We start from the raw sequence: 24,022 nt of genomic DNA on the forward strand, positions 1-24,022 counted from the left end.
GTACCGTGTGGATATATTATGGTTGCTGAAAATTAGAACTCAAAATAACAATTATCAGAAATTGTGAACAGCTGTAATGGCCCAAGATGTTGTCCCTGTTCCCGGCAGATCCCGATATACGATACTGCGTGTTGGCATCCCTTGATGAGCGGTTTGACACTCACCTCGCCCAGGCTGAAAATCTGCAGGCACTGTTTGTCGCACTGAACGATGAGGTGTTTGAGATCAGGGAGCTCGCCATCTGCACAATTGGACGCCTCAGCAGCATGAACCCCGCCTTTGTTATGCCCTTCCTTCGCAAGATGCTCATCCAGGTAGGAGGCGGCTAACCCTAACCCACTTTGAGTAGATTCATGATTTATTATGATGGAAGGCCCCATTTGGATTTTGTTTAAACACATAGTTTGGTATCAAATGTTAATTGAGGTCAGGGTTACAGTCTGCACTTCTTTTTAGGTCAAATCATAAAAAACATTTGGTTTAAGACATTGGAGAAATTAACTATTTGTAAATTAACACCAGTTTACAAGTTTGCTTATTACATTGTTGAACATTTTAATATTTTGCCATTTCTTAATTTTGTGCATCGGTCAATACATATTTCCTTTACTTGTAAAGCTTGTTAACTGCTGTTTCAGTCAGCTACCAGTAGAGGGCAGAATAGGCCATGGTATTGTGCACAGCTTAAAAAGTGCAAGTGGTTTCTTTCTTTAAGGCAGTAGAGAGCAGATTCAACACAGAGACTCTTCCTCTAACGCCATAATGCACAGCATGATTTAATCTCATTAAGATTAATTCCAGATGGAGAAGTGTGAGTGTTTTATGTTTTACTCGATTTCGAATTTTGTTGCAGATCTTGACAGAGCTGGAGCACAGTGGTGTCGGCAGGAACAAAGAGCAGAGTGCTCGTATGCTTGGCCATCTGGTCTCCAACGCCCCCCGCCTCATACGGCCGTACATGGAGCCCATCCTCAAGGTACAACTCTGTTACCTGTTCACTGTGAAGGTGTATGAATTCATGAATGTACACCAGATGGTTATCTGAGGCAAACATGTGCACTGTTGTGTAGTAAGTGCACTTTACCACAGTCCATTACATTCTCATTTCCTTGATTTTTTTAAATATTTTTCACATTGTTAAACCTGAGGGCAACATTAGGGTTCAGTGAGCTTGGTTACTATTACCGTACTTTCTTTTACAGGCTCTCATCCTCAAGCTAAAAGACACAGACCCCAACCCTGGAGTGGTCATTAGTGTCCTTGCGACCATTGGCGAGTTGGCTCAGGTAAAAATGGACTTTATAATTCTATCCTGTTTTATAATGACAAGTGAATGATGAGGTTGTGTTGTAACAATTTAAATGAAAACAACTAGTTTATTTTTTATTAAAAGCCACAATGGGCAACTGTAGAATCACAGAGAAACTTCAGTAGTACAATAAAACACATAAGAAACACGTAAGAAATTCTAAAAATTATATTGTCAGAAAATGGGGCTCAGGGCCATAGCAGAATGGTGCATATATTCCATGTATTAGGAATCCAGAGGCAGAGTCCTACCCATGGTTGTGTGTCTCGCTCCGCCCTGTCTAGGTGCTACAATAGTCCTCACAGAGGAGTGTGGAAAGTTGGCTCAGTGTAGGAAGAGCAACTAAAGGATCAAACATGTTTCAGGGGAATAGAGGTGTTAAAAGCAAAAGTTTATTGGCTCTTTGGACGTTAGCTATGGAACATTGTTCAGAAATGAACAGAGGAGGACACAAGAAAACATAGAAAATGCAAATGAACTAATAATGTTGGATTTTAAGGCTAAGACACTGTAGTTAATGTTGCAAAACACCCATCCCCGCCCCGACAAATCTGACCCAGGAACATTGAGAAGAGTGGACTGAAAATAAAAAAGACACAGCTCAAAATGTACATGAAGTTTCCAAATAATATGACATATTAGGGGATGAATTGTGGATATAGTCATACAAGATTACTTGTCATGTTTATATAATTTGTTCCCCTTGATGTTAGAGGATCCTTTTGACAGAAAATTGGACAGTTATTCACAGTTTTGATTGGTTCTCCTCTGCCTTTGCCGCCAGGTGAGTGGCCTGGAGATGAGGAAGTGGATGGACGAACTTTTTCCTATCATCATGGACATGCTGCAAGACTCCTCCTCATTGGCCAAGCGACAGGTATGTGAAGAAAGTGAATATCTGCCTCATCTGGTTTTAATATTTTATTTTCCTCAGCACTTCTCCAGGTTCTGTAAGATATTTATTTTGATGATACAGTCAATGCACATTTACTTTAGTAAACACAACAGGATATAATATCTGGAAACGTTTTAAGTTGGTCAGAAAGTCAAGAGAACGTTGTGCTTCTGGTATTTCCTGCTCAAACAGGATGGTGTGCCAGGAGTTGAGAAAAGATAGGATTATTCAGAAGTATTACATTATAACTCTTGCAGCATTTAAATGGCTGATCAATGAGAGACTTAAAACTAGTTTTCAAATGTTGGAAGGACCAAGCAAACAGAAATAATGGTTGAGATGATTATTTGTATTCAATATATATCTTACATTTGTCAAACAAACCTTCAGTAGCCCTGTCAGTTTGTTTTTCAATTAAACTCAGGTCACAAACATTGCTCTCATAAATTAACATTTACTTGGGACAAGAATAATGGGGCTTTTATTTTATTTTATTTAACTATTCACTGTGCAAGTAATGGTTTAATAACTTCAGAGTATAAACAGTAAACTGGGTAAGCTGCAACCTTGCCATACAGAACAAGATGAGCCATAAGAATATGACAAAATCCAAATATAGTAACTTTTGTTGCATAATTTATTTAATAGGCACATTTCAATGCGAAGAAAAGTTCATTCTAAACATTTTGTGTCATGCTGTTCTATCTGCGATCAAAGAGGTTCTGCGTCTGACTTTTCCATCAGGTGGCACTGTGGACACTGGGCCAGCAAGTGGCTAGTACGGGCTATGTTGTGGAGCCCTACCGCAAGTACCCTTCCCTTCTGGAGGTGCTGCTCAACTTCCTCAAGACGGAACAAAACCAGGGCATCAGGAGAGAGGTATGCACAGGGGCCTTTGCCTTCATTTTCCTCCCAGTCGTCTATATAGAAATGTGAGACTAACGCCGTTGGTCATAGTGACTCAGTATGAGGCCGGAAACCCTACCTGTCAGCATTTACCAAACAAACAAAGATCTGCTAAGAACTACTGACATTGACCAGTAAATTATAATCACATGAATACCTACCGTGTGAGGCCATGCACATTTTCCATAGTTATTGGTAGTTATGTGGAACTTTTTCCTCAGTCTTGTGCTCTGATGTAAGTTATAATTTTATAATTTCTTCTGTCGCCTAAATGATGTGCGGTTCACAGTGTGACTTGTCACTAAGTTTGGTGTGTGGCACATGGATTCTCATGCAAGTTGTCTCATCTGTTAAATGGATCTGGAATCCCATTGGGCTTATTATCCAATCGCAGTTGTGTGCCCAGTGTAGGTTGTCTTTTTTACTTCCTGCCATGACCTCCAGTATTACTTGGTCCCAAATTTACTAAAACTATATTAATGAAGAAATATCCCACTATCAGATATTATCCCATATAAGCATCAAATACTCACAACCTGCAGGCCTGAAAGATGGCTGTGCTTACTGCTTCCTGCTTTCAACCTGGATTTACAGCACTTACTGTTAATTTCAGCGGAGACTCAAGAACACAAAAGCTTCTCATATATACAATGTACTTCTCTACTTCTGATGTTTTAATTTCATTTATCGTGTTCCAAATAATCCTCACTTTTCCCCAAAAAAGGGGATAAATATGCAACTTCAACAGAGAGTCAGAGCTCAAATGAAACAATGAAACCTTGTGACTGTAATTGAATGAAAAACATTGACTTAGTTTTTTAATACTCCATATTTTTTTAAATACTGTAATCGCACAAATGATTATAAACATAGGTAGTCAAATGGAAATCAAGTGCAAGAATCTGTCAGGATTTCTAACTGTGTGTCTTCAACAGGCGATCCGTGTCCTGGGTCTTCTCGGAGCTCTGGACCCCTACAAGCACAAGGTGAACATCGGGATGATTGACCAATCACGAGACGCCTCTGCTGTCAGTCTCTCTGAGTCCAAGTCCAGTCAGGATTCAGGTAGGATTGTGTCACTATTACTTAAGAGTTTTGGCTGTGACGGTCCACCAGTAGACCTTCTCTAAGGGCAATGGAGAGTCTCACTGTGTGGGTCTATCAATTGCAGAACTTGGAATTGTTGCAATGATTTTTGAATCTGTTTGAGCCTAATGGAAAGTATTAAAAAAAAGTTTGTATATGGAGGACTTGTTATTATTGAGGCCTTGGACTATAATGGAAGTTTTGAGGAATCTTCAGTTAATGGCCAAGTAAACCACAAGGCAGAGGTTTTATCATTTAATTACCTTCATGTTTGTTGGTTTGTAAGCAAGATCAGTGAACAGACTTCCATTAAGCTTGGGGGAAGGATGTTGTATAGGTCAGGGAAGAAACATCATACAGATCATTTAACTTTGTTAGATAGTTAATCTTTTTTAATTTTCACCAATTTCCCAGCGAATAATTCAAGGATCTTGATGATATCTCTGATTGTGTGTAATTTGGTGTAGCTTGATTAAATTTGGGTGTCTGTTGGGCTGTCAGGGGTATGAGCCAAGTGCCATAATGATTATATGCTGTTTTGTTTGTATCAGGTTAGGTTATTGTCTTTTTTTAGAAATTCCTTCAAAAGAACGGTGGATTTCCTGTCTCCTTTAAGCCACGATCATCTTCCACACCACATCTGCATTAGGAAACAAACACAGGCTGTCTCTGCACTAACATCAACACTCCAGGCAGGAAGTGGACAGATCTGGCAGCAGGATGCTTAGATAGTCACACACATCTTAAAGATGGACTGTGAGGTTTCGTATTAGAACAAACAACTTCAGTTTCAAATGTCAAAAAGCCTAACAAGTAGCATTTTTTCATTTGAGAAGATCAATGTAAATGTCTTTCAGAAAAAGGCATCACAGATGTCAAACCAGACATTTGCAGTCATAATTTGCTGCATCAGTTCTTCTGTTACATTTAGATTGATAATATTCAATAGAAAGAATGTGGGGCTGAAAGATGGATTTACACATTCCAGTTTACGCAACATTTTTAAGATCTCTTTCCTCCCAATTCAGCTTTACTTTGATCCACACACATACAGTGAACCTTACCATACTGTCTCCCACAAATCGAATTCAATCTATGGCCAAAACTGTGGTGCGCGTGCACAGACTGAATAGTGAGAGATAAGGGCTTGCGTTTGAGAAAGAAATGCATTGCACGCCACAACTGCAGCTGAAACTATGAAGTCTGACTGTCTGCTTGATCAGTAAAAACCTTTTGGACCATAGAGCGAGCTTGCAGTAGTTCACGGTAGAGCGACAGCGCAAGCAACTACAAATAGTGCTAGACGCGCAAAGTAACAGATCTCATATATAAGTAGGAGGAATACAAAAAGTTTTATGTTTCATTATGAAACTGTGGTGGCACAAATTAGAAAATGGTTGGCCGCAACAGTCTAGATAATTAATGGAAAACGCTGCATCCATATCCATCTTCACCTCTACCCTCATTCTGTTGCGAGAACATATTTATTTAGCCAAACTGTTTTTCTATAACCTGTAGTTACCCGCCTAACCAGAAGGTCAGTGGTTCGATCCAAGTCTGCCCCATTCTGCATGCCGAAGTGTCCTTGGGCAATATATTGAGCAAATATGGATAAACTGTATGAATGTGTGTGTGAATGAGTGAAGGGCAAAAACTGAATTGTAAAGCATTATAAATACAGACAATTTTTACCCAATAACAACATTGAAAAAATTACAACAAGCAACCTACTACTAAATGTACCATTGAAACAACAGCAAAGGCATTAACTGCAGCAAAGGCCCATCACCAGAAAGTTACTTGCAATGGAGATCACTGACACATCACAATCATCCCGACATGCATCCCTACCATTAGTCTGTGAACTTTTACACCGTCAGCAATGTTGTCTATTTCTGCAGGTTCCTGTAACCACTGACTGCCATGTGTCATATGCTGGAGGACCTTTTTTATATATAATGTTTTATGCTTCTCTGAATTGATCAATATTTTATTGTAAAAAATGAAATATACAAATCAATTAATATTAACTGGTGTGATCATCCCCTGTTGCATATTGAAACATGAATGCTTCCAAAATATTCCCTCAGTTAGTAATAAGTCAGTGGGTAAAACGCACCATTTAAATCTCAAGCACAGTTTTTCTTTAATCAGAATATAATTATTCTTCAGAGGAACTCGATTCATCTTGAAACATCCGACCTGTTGACTCTGGCCCACACAAACCACTGAAATCTTGCCTGGCCAAAAAAGCCTTATGATTATCATGTATGGTTTGGCTTGTTGACATTTTATAAATCGATGGTTCGTTAGGAATAGAGTGCAGAGAAGTGATCCATTTATGTTGTCAAGACAAAATGCAAGTTTTTTATTTTACCCTGCAATTGAAAAGTCAGCCGCAGCTATTGCTTTGGGTTTGTGTTTTGTTTTAGCCTCAATTCTTCAGGATCTGATTTCCGGGCCTGTGTCTGATCTACACCCAGTTAATCCCCAGGATGAGGCCCTGCCAGTTGAGAAAGAATTATTACCAGTTCCCGTCTTTCAAAGAGGAGATATTTAATATAAGGTGATCCACTTTTGACGGACTAAAATCCTCTCTTTGATATATTGCAAATGGTTGACAGCACTATTTTTACTTGGGAGAGTTGATTACTGATACAGCCCTCATTCACTTAAACGCATTACCATACCGGCTGATCATTCATCATCCTATTGCTGTCTGTAAAGTCAATATGTTTGTTGTCATAAACCATCAGAACAACGAATGAAATGGATCTGACAGAACAGAGCCACTGAGGCAGCGTCTGTGTGGACAGATGTATTCATGTCCCAGTGCTGTCGATGCGTACCAGGTTTTACATTTGAGTCAGATTCTTTCCCGGCACTCTTCCTGCAACACTGAATTTGAACCCATGGGATTAACTTCAAGATGTCAACCAATGGCTGCAAACTCTGAATTCAGTTGGGGTATACACATGATGTGTTGACAGTATTAAGCTGTTTTTTTTTCCCACAACGTGAAAGAAAAAACACAATGAGGACTTTGTTCTTTTTAGCCACACTAGATGTGGGGTAAAACTCCACCATAAATATTAGCATTCATCCTCTGTTGACGGTGACAAACCACAGAAACGGTCATTATAATTTAAGAGGTTTTTACATACGCCTTATCATGGATGGAAACTTTAAGCAGTTTGTCATCTGCCATTTTTCTCCGGGGGATCTTGAAACTTATAATAATGGCAATAAAAATGCTAATCCGTCTTTTCGTCATGTGAACTGGGTATGGAGAACGCAGGTCTCCACTTCTCTGGTCTAGTCATGTGTCTCAGTATGTGACCTTGGATGATGTGGTAATAGTTTTACCAGTTTGTTCTCCAGCTAAATGGACTGTGACCAGCATTGGACGCTGTGTATCTGTTGGCGGATTTGTCAGAGTCTGTGTCTGGAGCGCTAGCATCCTTGGCAGCATGTGTTTTGTTATGTGGGAGGTCAGTGGCTGAGCCCATCCTCTCACCTGACTTCAAACAAGACCGACCACGTCACTTCAGAACACCAGGCTCATAAAACTGAGGACATGATGTGTATTGCTCCTCAGTAGGTGTTTTTCCCACTCCCCATCTGAAGCCGGAATTTTTTACCGTACTGCTGCCTCACGTAGCTACGCTGATGCCTGTTTGTGGGCTTAAAAGATAACAGATGTGTAACCATCAATTGCTGACATTATCTAGACTTGCTGAAGGCTGGAATAATAAAAGATCCAACAGAAAAGCTGCCCTCTTACCTATATGTTCCTAGCCAATTGGTTATGTCTGCTGTCCAGTCTGAGAGGAGACAAGGGGAGCAGCCGAAACCCTACTCCTGCAGAGGGCCAGTGAAACGCTGGAGGCCAGACGTCTGTATTCTCAGATGTCTTGTAAAACCCAGTAGCTCTGCGATGTATGGACACACTGAAACCATTTGCATTGTCTGTCACGGAAAACATTTATGAATAAAATGAATAAAAAAAAGAATTATGCATTATTAATGTTTTAAAAAATGAACCCAACTGTTGCTTGGTATATTTTTAGAAAAACTAGAAAGAAGACCGACAATGTGCTTTCGAAATCTGGGCATGGCTCCCAAATCCCTCAGTTCTCAAGTTCATGAAGTGTTTCTGAAACGGTGTGTTGCAGATGGCAGCAAACAGACGAATATCTTAAATTCGAGGCTAATAGTGAGATTTATCACGTATTCAGATCAAAATGGCACTCTTTAAAAGTAAACAGGCTGTGTTACCATTGGTGTGCTCCTCCAGGTGGATCAAATCCAACCGAGGAAAGCTGTATTGATTTGTAGCTCCATGAGCCGGTAAACGTATCAGACACAGAAACACTGTCGTTTTTATGATGCCATGGGAAGTGAAGTCTGGTGTCTTATACTTCTCATTCAGTGATCACACGGTGAACAAAAGTTTCACTCTGTGTTCTGACCGATCAGGAATGTGAGTTTGCACTGATTTGATTAGCAGTAGAGCCTTGACATATGATTGGGTTGGGATAGTAGTTGACTTAACCTGGACTTCCAATCTTTACTTGACTAATGCAGCAATCTTATTGACTGGAGGGAGGAGACTTACATGTTTTAAGTGCAGTGCTTACGATCTGAACTCAAACTTGTCACTGCATCCAACACATCATAATAACAAAACAAAAATGAAACGTATCCCAAAAGAGAAAGTTTGTTTTGGCAAATAGTTATTATTCCATACTTTTTCTTGGGATTTTAAGGAGACCAAACACACTGGACACGGTCATCAACTAATGCAATCAAGCTTTGTCTTATTAAAACAAGAGAGAAATAATCTCATTTGATTTGTTGGCCAAAACAAACACAGAGGTTTGTGCCATAACTGACAAAGGGCCGGCAGCAACAAGCCAAAAATATCGTCTTTCCTCTCCTATCAGCCCATTTTTGTTGTCAAAGCTAATAGCCAACACCAGAAGCATTTTCAGCTGTACTTAGTTTGTGGAGAGAAGGTGATGATCTGGATAGAGAGGGGGGATGGGTCTGGGATGCCATAAATCACTGTTGATATAAAACGTGCACACTGGAGAATTATTGCCTGGCTAATGGCTTCTGAGAATCATCACAGCACAGCCTTCAGTCCTATATATTCACACGTGGTTGGGCCAAAGAAGTTGGAGCTGGAATTTGATTTGTAGCTTTTGAAACCAACTGCAATACTTGTGACGGTTTGGCCGCATTTAAAATAACAAAAAACAGAAGCCCTTTAAATGTGCAGCTTTTAGTCCTGAGAATGGAGCTGGAGGCGTTCTTTTACCATCTAACTATAGAAAGGGATCATTGCTGCTTACTGGCACGTGTCCTTGCTTCACATCGTAAATTAAAACTAAAACTTCCCAATTACAACCAAAAGTCAACCACTTTTTCTCATTTTAATACGGGGCTAACACTAAAATAAAAAACATTTGAGCTATTATTATCAGCTAATGTATTCGAAGTTCTGTAATGCATTTAAACAGCAGGGATACCCATCCTTGCTTCTGTTAGATAAATGTAGATATTCAATCTGTAATTTCTGTAATTCTTAAATGTATATGATGAGAAAAATATAGTTTGGTTTCTAATCAAGGTCCAAGGATTCGGAGGGGCAATTACCTCTACCTATTAGGTTACGTTTTCATGTGTTTTTTGCTGTTAAATTTTAAAGCAGAACTGGATCAGGGGGTGGATCCAGGATTCTGTTTTTCTTTCTTTAATTTCGTGACAAAGGGTGTTTTTAGGGCATTTTCAACTATTTCCCCCCAGAAACTAAATTATTAATATTGAAGATATAAAATATGAGTGTTTTCCATGGAATTCATTCAAATGCATCCCGAATGACAAGCACACATAGTTAATACTAAATTTGGACATGGGAGTGCCTTGTGATGAGCACTGTTTCATCTTTGAAGATGCAGCATTTGGAGGCAAGCAAAAGAGTTAATGGAGCAGTCCTGGTAATCTGAGTTACCACCAGAATGCTTACCTTAGATATTTGACAAAGTAGGATATACTTTCTCATTGGCTTGTTGCACACCACATAATACTTTCTGCCACAAGACTATGAGATGTTGCAAGTGTTGTTTGATGAGTTACTAATATGCTCCTCTGTTTCGTCTCCCTCCCAGCCGACTACAGCACCAGTGAGATGCTAGTGAACATGGGCAACCTGCCTCTGGATGAGTTTTACCCAGCCGTGGCAATCGTCACTCTGATGCGCATCCTGAGGGACCCTTCACTGTCCAACCACCATACAATGGTGGTCCAGGCTGTCACCTTCATCTTCAAGTCTCTTGGCCTCAAGTGTGTCCAGTTCCTGCCGCAGGTCATGCCCACTTTCCTCAATGTCATCCGGGTGTGCGATGCCAGTATCCGAGAGGTAGGTAGCTCTATTGAATACAAAATAACAGGCCGTCTCATAGATTTGTTTATTTTATTTACCTCCTTTTAATAATCAAATGTACTCTCTTTGTTGTCTGTGCTCTTCTTGCCCTGCAGTTCCTCTTCCAGCAGATGGGAATGGTGGTGTGCTTTGTGAAGATCCACATCCGCCCCTACATGGACGACATCTTCACCCTCATCAGAGTGAGTAGCTCTGTCAAACCCCCCCTTCTTCCTCCTCCTCCCCTAAATCCCTAAACACTAATCATCCACCCTCTTATTTTCTTGTGAGTCAGACAAACAGCTGCAAACTCTTAATTGGACTCAGTTTTGCTCTGTACTTTCCTCATTAGAAGTAAATGCATTCAGTGCCCCTGGATGAAGGTCTGGCTCCGTGTCACACATCAAAACACATCATGTGTGGTACTTAACTGTCAAGATTGGAGCGGCTGTGGAACTGAGACAATGAGAAAATCATGTTATTTATGTTAATATATATAATATTCTTAGTTTCGCCCTTTTACTGTTCCTTATTATTTAATGTGACACTTTTTAACTGCTGTGCTGAATTCAGCTCGGATTTTCACTCATGTTGTTTGATTCATTTCTAAGAGACAACTGGTGATGAGCCCTGACATTCATTCATATCAAATGAAGTGCAGTAACTGCTATAGCCCTCGACTTGCCCTGCACATCATTACACAGCAAGTTACAAACTTTGACTGTCCTTGTGTTGGAATCTAGGTTGCACTGTTACCAACACTTTTGCAATGGCTGTAACTCCTCCTGGAGAGAAGCAATTGAGAGAACTGGACCATTGTGCCTCAAGTCCGCCTCAGTTAATAAATGGCGAGTGAAACAAAGAATCTATTCATTTTAGCTCCAGATCAGCTACTGCATCCAGATGAGAGGGCTGGAATAACCATTCAGGATGTACACTCACTTGCACTCTAGTCAGCTGCCATGGAGAGAGGGAGAGAAAGAGAGAGAGAGAGGGGGGGGGTCAGGAAGTTGGGGGCTGCTCGAAACCTCTGGTCACTGACAAAACACCTCCACCAGATCTCACAGCTGAGGCCCACTGACTGATTGACGTGTTGCGTGACTTCCAGTCTTGCACCTTAACTCCAATTGTCATTATGTAAACAGAGGCCGTGCCTCGACTTTCCAAATCGTTGTCACGTGCCACACAGAGCGGTGATGTCAAACTCAGTGGACAGGAAATTGTCTCCATTCCTGGCTCTCGATGTATTGTGAGGCTCCCTCGCTCGTCTGTGGCACACAATCGCTGAGTGAAGTCTGTCTTAAGTTCTCTCTCACACTCGCCTTGATGTTGGAAACACATTTTGACACAATTCCCCGGGCCAGGACAAACTAAGCACTGAATCAAAACAAAGGTGAATGAGGTGTTGCTGTGTGCCGAGCGCTTAGCATGTACACTCCCAATCTTGTAAAATTTAAATGGAGAAGTTGGACTTGTTGACTCTCGGTTTAAGGTAAGTCTTATATGTCTATTAGTTAAGGAAGTGTTGGTTTTCTGAACCTGTGTAGTGTACATTTGTAGTGCATTACATTACATTTCTTAACTTAACATAACCAGTAGAGAGGTTCTGGGTTTATCTATATCCAAAGGAAGTACCCCATATATGATATTGCTGTAATGAATAACAATGCACTATTATGTTCTGTGCTGTAGGAGTACTGGACACCAAACAACCCCATGCAGAACACCATCATCCTTCTGATCGAGCAGATTGTGGTGGCACTGGGTGGAGAGTTCAAGCTCTATCTCCCTCAGCTTATCCCACACATGCTGCGTGTCTTCATGCACGACAACAGCAACGGACGCAGTGTTACCATCAAGGTGAGTGAACGGTCCAGACGACAGAATCGCCAATTCTGCTGTGCAATTATAGGGTTACATCCGGAGGAAGTGGGACGTTGTGGAAATTAATCCAGAAATAAAAATGTAGATCACAGAGCTGAAGCATCTTAAAATGAATTACTCTCAAAACATAATAGCTTAATTAATTAATTATTGCGTTGAAGAGGGGTAAAGCTGCCATCTATGCTCATGCAGCAGAGAACAGAGCAGTAACAAGTTGAAAGTCTTTTGAACATGGTTTCAACTAAATCAAACTTCATATATCAATAGAGAGACTCCAGTGTGTTATTTTTATTATTGCACTCCCTTCTTACTGGATCAGGTTCCATGTCCTTGAGCAATGCAGCATTTTCCATATTGTTGAGTCATTGTAGATTTCTCACTGAATAATTGAAGTGGTTGCCTTACATCAAACCTCATTTCCAACTCTCTCTTTCTAACTCGCAATTTTGGCAGTTGTTAGGCCCTGTCGAATTATGTTTCATAATGCTTTGAAAAATCTGCATAGCAACCAGGAAGTTTTGAGGCCTGAATGCTGCGAATTGTGGAAACACTGCTGGCCCCATTTTAGTTTGAAATCCCTGTGGAACTGTTTGAGTCGTACTTCCATGCTTGTTTCCTTAGTGTATCTCAGCCATCACAACAAATCCTTCCCTGTTTCATCATGCTGGTTTCATGGGACCCTTTTCCAAAATAAAACACCAGCCTTGTCTACCAGTGGTAGCAATTGCAAGTGCTGCTAGAACTTACTGTCTGTAGCAGGTCTAACTCTTCATCGATCCAATCAAAGAAATCCCAGATCTTGTTTTTCACCATTTCTGTTCCTTGTTCTCTGTATTTTTCGAGGGGACAATCTTTGTCGGTTTCAATCATAAAATTGTGCGCCCGCTACTATGGATGGAGATCATCGTGAATGAATGGCAATTTTTTTCCGTTTTGCTGTCTTAAATTGAAAAACTTGTCAGTATTTTCATTTTCCAATACTTTTCTGAGGGCCTCTTTTTGTAACCCCCCACTATTCATAAGCCAAATATTAATCAGGAGATACTGATTGCCAAAGCAGAGATCAACTCTTAAGTGCCTGGGATCAGATTTCCTCTCATTGACCTCCCGCTCAGAAAATATTGCTCCTGCATATAATACAAGCAGCTGTGCAGGGGGTCTGTAGTTTGGCTGCAGTGGGAGCAGGTTTGTGCCAGTATAATGTTTGATGAATTGCTGTTAAAGTTGTTAATGTATGTTGTTGTGAGCATAGTAGTCATGCCAGCAGCAGTGGTTTGTGTACAGCCCAGTTCACGTTATTCCCCTTTTCCCCTGCTCTTGGCTGCACCACACAAAATAAATTGTGCCAGGTGGAGTTTAGTTTGAGTGGGCCTTCAGAATTCTCCCAACAGGACAAACTCTGTGCAAGAGTAAGATGCAAAGGGAAGAGTAGAGATAACTTACACATTTAGATGTGCTCGTTGTCTGTGCAACATCTTCTGTTATTGATTGTCTTGAGTTTTTTTTTAACATATTGCTTACTTGAGACTGAAATACAGTATAAGAGAGGTGTAATAGAGAAGTTGAAGTTTAGTGTCCACATTCAATAATAACTTTAAATGTTAATATGCACGTCATAGTATTAAATGGTTCTTAATGTGTCACCTAACTTTTTTTTCTTTTTCTTTAGAGTTAGCCACTCAGCTTAGTTTGACATTTGATAGCTGTTCGTATTAATGGAGTAAAGTGACACATTGTGTGGAGAAAGTCCAGTCATTAGATTAATAAAGTCGATTCTCAGATTGGCGTTACTTGAGTAGATAATTTAATCTTATCAGCACTGCCAAGAGAAGTGAGCACCATACAAACAGTAGACCCATCACTTCACACTCATTTAGGAAGTACAGGAGCTCGGATCACATTTAAATTATTGTGGCACTGCTTTTTATTCATGCTTTTCATCATTATCCATCACAGCCACTCAGGTCTAAGCCGTTCTCTTGTAATACAGCAGTTCAAAGAGAGTATAGAACTGTAGCTGACACACTCTCCTGTTTCAGCAGCTGCTGCCAGTGGTTGTCAGGGTTTTCCTTCAAACCCTAAATCATGCTTTTGGTGAAGACCACAAAAACAGAATCATAAGGAGCCGGGTCATCTAGTGCTCTCTCCTCGGCTGCTGTGTTGTCTCAGAGTCTGCAGTATTAGATAACCCAACAGCCCACGGTCTGGATAGCCTATAACTAAGTCTGGAGTCTAATTTCAAGTACAGGATGGGGGTCTTGAAGAGGGGGACCTGAGAATCGGGTTACCTTCTTGTCCAAAGGAGAAGAAAAGAAAAACATACTTCCATCATTTATGGGGCTGCTCTCTCCAGCCTCCACTACCCCACAGCACACATGCTCGTACACCTCCACCTCTGCTTCCTGCTGTCTCGCCGTTTGCAATCTAGACATGCGGTTAGAGGTATGAGGAAAGTGCAGAAGCAGTCATGGTGTGTGATGGGGCCTGGGGTGGATTTGTTGGCTGCGACATACGTCATCCTTCAAGACCACCGTCTGTTTACGTACACTGCTCACACATGGTGCACACACGATGGCTGCCATTACACTAGAGCTCGGACACCGTTTCACAAAACGGCCACAAAACAATGTTAACGTTGTCATTTAAGGGGTATAATGGACAGCTGGCTGCCTGGATGGAAACGGCCCTCTGAAGACTGTTTACACCCCCGCCTGTTTCATCTCGGAATCTAGGACTTTATGTTCAGACTGGCTTTAAAATACCTGTGCAAAAATCAGACTTGGTTTTCACCCTGTAAGACATTACATTAAGAGTTTCCGTCTATTGACAATGTTCATATGGAAAGATCTGGATGGATGATCTCATAGGGGGCACCTTGACCCTTTGCTCAATTCTAATCTTGATTATATGAATAATTTATGCATTAAGTTCTACAACCAGATTGTTAGAAGAAAGGGATCCTGTACTAAGCTAGTTAGGAAGGTCACCAACAAACTATGCCTTAAAGCAAACTTACCCTGGGCATGTGATAGGGCTACTGCTCTGAATAGATGTTGTCACCACATTTCTCTGGTGACTGTTAACACTGGAGTGGTTGAAGGAGAACTATAGATTAAGTTTCACTATAATAGTCAGTGTTCAGTCTATGTTCGTAACGAATAAGAGAGAGAACCACATTGCATGCCACTAGCGTGTCAGACAATTGCAGCTTGAACTGTGAGGTCTAATTGCATGGATGTGAAATCATTATGGGTCATTATGAGAAGTGTAAAATACGTGTTGGTTCATTAGAAAAATTAGAATACAGCATGACCCTGCAATCACAGGTTATGTGCATGTTCAGGTTGACATGCCCTTGTATACTCAACAGTATGTTCCCAGCTGGAATCAAACCAGGGATACAAAGTTTACATCCATCTAATATACATGTATGTTCTTGTCATACAGTATTCTATGACTGCAACTACAAATACATTGTATGTTTGAGTTTTGTCGCTCCACTGCACTTTCTATTGTATTCAATGGTCTTTCATTTTCATTCATCGGCTCTTTGTTATGCAGAGCTTTCCTGGAAGGCTGGCATGTACATTATGCCAGTACTTTGCCAGCAAATAAATCCCCATCCGGATTTCCTTTTAAGAATACCTGAAGGAAACGATTTAGCCTTAACAACAAACTCATTAAAATGAACTGCTCATGTTAATTGTTGCGGTATGTGGGACTGAGCACTGTGTGCTTTATTTTGCAGCTGCTGAACGCCATCCAGCTGTTTGGTGCCAACCTGGACGACTATCTCCACTTGCTGCTGCCTCCCATTGTCAAGCTGTTTGATGCCCCTGATGTGCCCCTGCAGGCCCGCAAGTCAGTACTACACATGGCTGTCCCCGTGCTCATGTATCTGTAGTAGGATCGAGTAAATGGTTAAAATACATTTTCAATGGAATCTTCAGTGGATTTTATTGTTTGATGGTAAATGGATTTGTATTTATATAGCGCTTTTTCTAGTCTTAATGACCACTCAAAGCGCTTTACACTACAGTTTCACATTCACCCAATCACACACACATTTATACAGTGCATCTATCCCAGCACTTTTTTATTCTATGGGGGCCATTCAGGGTTCAGCATCTTGCCCAAGGACACTTCGGCATGCAGATTGTTCAGACTACGGATCGAACCGCCGACCTTCAGGTTGGAGGACGACCACTCTACCCCTCAGCCACAGCCTTGATGTATTAGTGTATCTTTTAAACATAATTTAAGTGCATACATCCGTACAGTTGAAACTTTAAATTCAATCAAGTTGCACCAAATTTCTCACACCTGTAGATATCGGTTTCTTATTATCACAGTATTTTTCCCCCCATCAAGATCCATGAGATAATTGTCTGGAAAATTGGTAAAGATTTCAAAAAGAACCAATCTTGCAATGTTAAACAATGTGACAAAAAAATGCCTGGGTTTGTAAAGATTTAAATTGTTCCTTCTTGGCCCTTTTCCCAGGTTTAGTAGTTTTTAAATAAATCTGCTGAAAAACTAGCATTTACGGGTGAAAACATAAGCTCCTTTTTGCTAGAATAAAACTAGACCGTTCCTCAGACACTGAAAAGAAGAGCTTGGATAGTATAATTGTTTACATCCCAACATTTGTATGTTGGAATCTAATTTTCTAGTGTTTATGCATAGCTAGGGTATTTATCAGTTTTTTTCTCTGTGTGGCTCAGGGTTTCCTTGGAGACACTCGACCGGCTGACGGAGTCCCTGGACTTCACAGACTATGCTTCACGCATTATCCACCCAATTGTTCGGACACTTGACACCACGCCTGAGCTGCGTTCTACCTCCATGGACACCTTGTCCTCGCTTGTTTTCCAGTTGGGCAAAAAGGTAACTGTAGCCGTCCCCTGGGCTCCCTTAGATGTAGCTATTATTCAGTAGGCTACTTACAGCCTCCCCACTGTTGGCCCCAGTCTTTATTACTTCCTGCCAGACTGCTGTCATTGGCCATTTGGTGGTGGGGGGGTAGTGTTTATGAGCATGGATGAGGTCATATTTAGCCCTCCCTCCCCTTCCCGTGCCTTCCCCTCCCTTATCCTTAAACCATCCTATCGTTTTCAGGTGTAACCTCAGAGGCACCAGCCTAAATGCATGCGATGTCTGGCAGCGTGTGTACAGGCGGCGCTTTTGATCTGAGACGGATGGCGGTTAGATACAAGTGCAGTATTGCACGATACTCAGTTATTTGGCTCAGGATGAGGGTAAAGGGGTAGAGAGAATAAACCGCACAAAGCAGACATACACCCCTTTTATTTACACTCCTTTGCTTCCCCCTTATTTTCAGTATCAGATCTTCATCCCCATGGTGAACAAGGTGATGCTGAAACACAGGATCAACCATCAGCGTTATGATATACTCATATGTCGCATTGTTAAGGTAAGTCACAGTCAATATATCCAAATCAATTGATACTACGCACATGTTCAACATGACTTCATGAGCTTTTGTTCTTTGCCTCTTGCCCAGTCAGGTGCAAAACAGTGTAATCCTTCACGTCACATGGCCAAGCAATACATTACATTACAATAAATAAACATTTTTCATGAACAGTACCCCATGAGCAAGTCCTTACTGTGTGCTGTTTATCAACAGTTTTCCCCCCAGGAAGGAAATGCACTTGTACATTCTCAAAACACTTTTGAGGCATGAATCAAACACTTAGTCTGTGTGTGGGCTCTGTGTGTGTGTGTGTGTGTGGCCTGTGTTTGTGTGTGTGTTTGTTGCCATTATAGGGTTACACTCTGGCAGAGGAGGAAGAGGACCCTCTAATCTTCCAACATCGCCAGCTTCGTGGTAACCAAGGCGATGCTCTGGTCAGCGGACCAGTGGAGGCGGGGCCTATGAAGAAGCTTCACGTCAGCACTACTGCACTTCAAAAGGTCGGAAGGGGAAAGATATATTCTTATGTCCACTGGCATACTGTGGTTGTTTACTCCACTTGCTATTGTGTACTGTAAACAGTCCTGTGTACAAGCCCATAGTTTACTTGTGGTGATGACATACAGATCAACAAACTAAACTGCTCACGAAATAAAACAAAGTTGAGCAGATGAACACAATGTATGCCAATTCATCCCTGCAGGGCACACAGGTTCATGAATGGTTCGAATAGTATGAGAATGATGTGAATCATAGTCTGTTTGGCCACAGTCACCAGATCTCAGCCGAGTTGAATGACTATGGGAGATTCTTGCCACATCATTCCCCACTACAATTATCAATCCTGCCTAATAGGCACTCTTTTGGAAGAATGCTCTTCCATTCTTATATGATGACCCGCAGCAAGAGCTCTGTGTGCAACTCAGCCAGATCATCCCACACACACATGAGCTGGAGGAACTGTGCTGCTCCCACGTAGTTCCCATTGACTTCAGTGAATCAATGATTTCTGTCTCTTTGCAGGCTTGGGGCGCTGCCAGGAAGGTGTCCAAAGACGACTGGCTGGAGTGGCTGAGACGCTTGAGTGTCGTCCTGCTCAAGGAGTCATCCTCCCCAGCCCTGCGATCGTGCTGGTCTCTGGCTCAAACCTACATTCCTCTCGCCAGGTACACCACCTCTGTTATGTCCTCCTCCCTGCTGAACTTTTTATTTGTATTGTGTCATTAATGCTCAACTTTCATGACAAACCACAACAGCTAAAAGTAAATATATGTACAGCAGCGTAAGGAGGTTTTCAGATAACTTCACTTTTTGTTCATTTTATGTGATGTAGATGTGGTTGGTTATAGCGCATTGGTATGCAAAAATAAATTTCATCCGTTCACAATCAAACAAAGTGTGCAGACCACAAAGTGATTTTAATACTTTATTGAGCCACTGAACATTGATCAGCCACAACATAAAAACTGGTCAGTAATGTGATTTCAAATTTTATATTTTTCGATTATTTTCCACTTCTTCAGGGCTTGACTAAGTCAAACACAACAGAGATAAGAATTCAAAGCTCTTAGGAGTTTGATCGGCCAGCATTGAGCAAAGTACTGAAATATCAGCTGCTGTTACGGAGCTGCTGCATTTGAAGGTGCTCAGTTACCAGCAGTACAAAACTGATGTCATTAGCTACTAGTTTCCAGATGTTACTGTGTCTGTAAATGTGAAGCAGATTGTTGCTGAAAAATACAATAAATGCTCTATGATCAAATCTAAAATCCTGCTCCTGAAAAAAAAGTACAAATTTAATGTTGCATGACACTTTGTAACTTTGTTTAAAATGATGTGTTTGGCCCTCAGGGACCTGTTCAACGCTGCCTTCCTGTCTTGTTGGTCCGAGCTGAGTGAGGACCAGCAGGATGAGCTCATCCGCAGCATTGAGTTAGCTCTCACCTCCCAGGACATCGCAGAGGTCACACAGACACTGCTCAACCTGGCAGAGTTCATGGAGCACAGTGACAAGGTCAGCAGTGACCTGCAGCAGCACCACAGATTCACTGGGATACACTTTGGACAGGGGGGTTGCGCACATCCGGTTTTATTTGGCTGCTGTCAGGTCTGCATCTCAAGTGATAGTTTTTAAAGCTAGCTCTTTCTAAATTCTACTTGAAAGTGCTGACAAGCACGCCCACCCATCTTGAGTCTAGAAGGGTTAGATGTTATACATAGTACAGATGACTCAACAATGATTTATCTGTTGTGGAGCTTTTTGATACCAACTCTTCCAGCTCCTTTCATGAACATAAAGTGCCGTTGACGTGCATGACGTAACACAGAATACAAGATGTTGAAAATATGCCTCAGTGTGTTTTCAGCGGGCAAAGCAGCAGCCTCGCTCATCTGTTTTTCCGAGCCCAGGTTTTATCTTCCATCGCCATCATCTTTGGTCTAAATTGTGCATGAGAGCTTTCAACGAGTAGGTGAATTATATTTTGCATCTGCCAGTGAGTCATATGGTGAACCAGATGCAAAGTGGAGTTCGTGACTGCTAGTAACAGAACCTGCATTGTTGGTCTGTAAATGTATCAGTGCAGCAACTAAAGAAACCACCCAAGGCTCCTCATTAGCCCTGATATTTTGTGGAACCACCAAACTCACAACTCGGCACAGTCGGTATACTTTCCCTGTGGCACAGGCAACTCTTATGCTGGGAATTGAAAAAGCACAGTAAAAAGCATTGTTTCAACTGATGCCATGTTTCGAGGTCTGAATTTTCCCCACCCTACAGTCTATCATGTGGCTGGACAGTTAAAGGGAACAATAATGAAGCCGAACTGAAAATCCACCGCCTGTGGTTATTTTTGATAAAGAGCAGAATAAGAATGTAGGATGAAGCACTTAAAACCACAGCAATGCTTTGTTACAACTTGTGGTGGGAGACAAATGTAAGGTTACTGAGAAGGCCTTTCTGTTTGTCTGCTGTCTGACCACACATGTTGAGCTAATCAGTGACACGACTGTAAGGTTGAGGGAAGACACTGTCATGCTTGGGTCAAGAGAGTAATGGGTTTCATTAGGGGACCCCATGCTGTGACGCTGCAGAATAAACCCAGTGTCCTACTTTGAGTTAAAGGAAAGAAGAGACTACAGTGTTTTTTCTGTTGGCATCAAACATATATAATTGCCTCATTCCAGTCATTCACAATAATTGGTTTATTGTGTTTGTTGAAAACTGTAAGTGACACATTAGCAGCATATTTTCTGTTGATGGAGCAAACAAAACAAATTGCTGATAGAACAAAGTTGAGGTCACAGACAACTGCTCTTTCAAGTTCGAGAAAAACTTTGTTTTTTCATACAGTTTGTTTCTTTTTCCAGGGCCCGCTGCCTCTCAGAGATGATAATGGTATTGTGCTGCTTGGTGAGAGAGCTGCCAAGTGTCGTGCCTATGCCAAGGCTCTGCATTACAAAGAGCTGGAGTTCCAGAAAGGTCCTTCTCCTCTCATCCTGGAGGCTCTTATCAGGTAGGAAGCAAAGTTTTTAAATGAGAAACAAACTCAATCAAATTGGTCTCAGTTGGACTGGGTCTTTCTTCTTCACAGACGTGGATTGAAAAAAAACAAATAAGAAATGTCTGGACTTTAATGGTCTGCATAGCTAATTGTTTGGTTGTGTAAAGTCTCCTTTGGTCTATATGAATAATAACAACTAATCTCTTGCAAGCTTTGAGATCACGAGATAGTTCAGTGCCAGTGGGCGGAAAATAACTGGTTATGTCTGCTGATGTAGATTTCATCCTTATCATAAAACCGGGTCTGACCGGTACCTCTGATTAGCAGTTTTTGATTTAGAAGTCATTTCATCAAACAAATAGGAAACCCCCCTCTCAGAGGCGATAATAAATCCAATAAATACACAAAGATTATTATACATTATATCCTCTTGTCCAATATCTCTTTGATATGCTCTGTCATTTTTTCCATCCCCTTTTTCTCATCCCACTTTTTTTCCTGGGTTTTTGGCATGGTACAGAGAAATCTGTTTTCCAGGCATCTAATTGGACGCTTGCCTCCTTTTCATCTGTGAGTGTCTGGACTTGTGTTTCTCAGGGGCCTGTTTTCAATTTCTCAGGAGCCTTGATGATGATGAATGATGGGAGCCGGCACTCTGGTGTTTTCAATATCCCCATCTGGTTCTCACCTCTCCAGGATTTCCCATAAAAAGATCTAGAGACTGGTGTGCAAAAAAAACCCCTACATAATCTGGCTATACTGAGTCGTGGCGGTATTAGAGAAAAAATTGCTTTATATCTAATGCACTTTTTGATAACAAGTAGGCATTGTGACTGTTATTTCATGACCAGATGTCATGGTTTATTAGTACTGGGACAATATTCTGATCTCCTGATTCAACTAAAGGTTAGGTCACAAATGAGTGCAATTATTATTAAGCTTTTCAACGCTACAGCATGGGTAAAATTGGATTATACACTTATAGAGACTATGTATATCATTAGACATTTTCCCCAAAACAATAGACACATCATATACAAATCGGACTATTTGTTTTTAAGCAGCATCACTGCTGTAGACCCGTTGGCTTTTATTCCGAAGCACCCAGCTTGGGTAGGAAGTGTTATATAGGAACCTCAGGTTTCAACAATCAAACAAATCTAAGTGACGGTCAGTGGTTAGCAAAAAGTTCAACAGCCTTTTTTTGCGTTCAAAATTAACTGATATTTAGGTGAATCTTTATTTGTAACTTTGTAAGTGCAGTTATTTCAGCAACTGTCCCCTGGTACCCTATCAGGGGTGTTCAGTTAACATTCAGGGTATTAAATATTAATCTAATTAGTTTAAATCATAATAATAGTATACATTTTATGAATTGTAACTGGTGTTAATAATGTGTGAGGGATTTCATGAAAACCCAAAGTATTTGATTTTCAGACTGGACAGCTTTGGTTAGTCAGGGGATACGTCACGTTTTCCACATTATTCCCACTACAAAGGAACAGCATTAATGGGAAATTTGGCTTCTGGCGTCATTGGTACATTGTGCAGTGTCTTAAAAATGGCCTGTTTCTCTTGGAAATTTTGTTGAATTGGACAATATGTTGTAGAATGAAATGATGAGGGTAAAGGTTGTGTCTTAGACATTACAAGATCTGTTAAAGGAAAGTGCTTGATCATTTCAAGACTAACTGGATCTGGTCGTTCCGTTACCAGTGTCGTGATTAAAGCTGATTATTTTTGGATCTGGACCATGTGTTAGTTATAACTGTAGCCATCTTTTTACCGTGAGCCATGGAACACACATTGGAAAGGAATTTTAAATTAATATGTTCAGTTCTGCATCTCGGTTGGTAGAGTCATTTTGTGACGGCCATCCAGTTAGGTGCATAATTTAAATTCATGTCTCAGCTTAAACGAGTTTGATGTATGAATGGATTGTATTGGATATACAGGCAGAAAAACGAGTACAATGTAATTCAACCCAGTAGCGGTGCTATATTTAACCTTTGTGGTTGGGATGTTCCTTTGTGGTTAGGGTGTTCTACTTCTGTTAAGACTGCAGTGTGGTTTTCCCCTTTCTGAGGAAAATAACAGGTGGAACCATAGACTGTATATACATATGGCCATCATAACAGCTCCCCCCATAAGTGAACCCAAAGTGTCTCTATCGCCACCTGGTGGCTGGCTGCAGTATAGGTCATAAATCCTGCGTCCGACGCATTAACCAATCGGACATGAAGCAAACTAAAAACTCAAGTACATGGTAAATAAGCTCTTCTCAAACATTTCTGTCGTTTAAGGTAGTTCTTATCACACTGGTGTTTGTTCAAGTTTTCATTTTTCTGGTCATCTGGTCAAAAACCTGAGTGAAATTTTATGATTAACAGCTGAGATTGACTTGCAATTGGTCCAGCCTGTGTATCTACCCAGCACCATCCCCTGATCACTATTGCACAGACTCTGGCTCATGAGCAACATGGCAGCATACAGATCTTGAATATTTTAGCTTCATCTCTGGCTCTTTATATAAAGTTTATGGGTGGCACAGGTGGAAAGTCCCCAAAGCTGTGCA

General features: G+C 41.0%; 1 protein-coding gene across 2 annotated transcripts in view; it reads left to right on the top strand.

Moving 5' to 3' along the window:
- mtor (mechanistic target of rapamycin kinase) overlaps positions 1-24,022 on the top strand; it is an 84,531-nt gene that overhangs the window by 5,902 nt on the left and 54,607 nt on the right. For both annotated transcript variants that reach the window (XM_062391706.1, XM_062391704.1), the window contains exons 13-28: positions 109-314; positions 854-976; positions 1,203-1,286; positions 2,094-2,186; positions 2,949-3,083; positions 4,046-4,175; positions 10,370-10,620; positions 10,740-10,826; positions 12,316-12,483; positions 16,256-16,368; positions 17,232-17,394; positions 17,849-17,941; positions 18,298-18,444; positions 18,968-19,110; positions 19,796-19,958; positions 21,314-21,459. In XM_062391706.1, the coding sequence (XP_062247690.1) occupies positions 109-314; positions 854-976; positions 1,203-1,286; positions 2,094-2,186; positions 2,949-3,083; positions 4,046-4,175; positions 10,370-10,620; positions 10,740-10,826; positions 12,316-12,483; positions 16,256-16,368; positions 17,232-17,394; positions 17,849-17,941; positions 18,298-18,444; positions 18,968-19,110; positions 19,796-19,958; positions 21,314-21,459 (2,245 nt within the window). The remainder of the gene's footprint in view (positions 1-108; positions 315-853; positions 977-1,202; positions 1,287-2,093; positions 2,187-2,948; positions 3,084-4,045; positions 4,176-10,369; positions 10,621-10,739; positions 10,827-12,315; positions 12,484-16,255; positions 16,369-17,231; positions 17,395-17,848; positions 17,942-18,297; positions 18,445-18,967; positions 19,111-19,795; positions 19,959-21,313; positions 21,460-24,022) is intronic.

This window comes from Platichthys flesus, chromosome 7 (assembly GCF_949316205.1).
Source record: "Platichthys flesus chromosome 7, fPlaFle2.1, whole genome shotgun sequence".
Lineage (NCBI taxonomy): Eukaryota > Metazoa > Chordata > Actinopteri > Pleuronectiformes > Pleuronectidae > Platichthys > Platichthys flesus.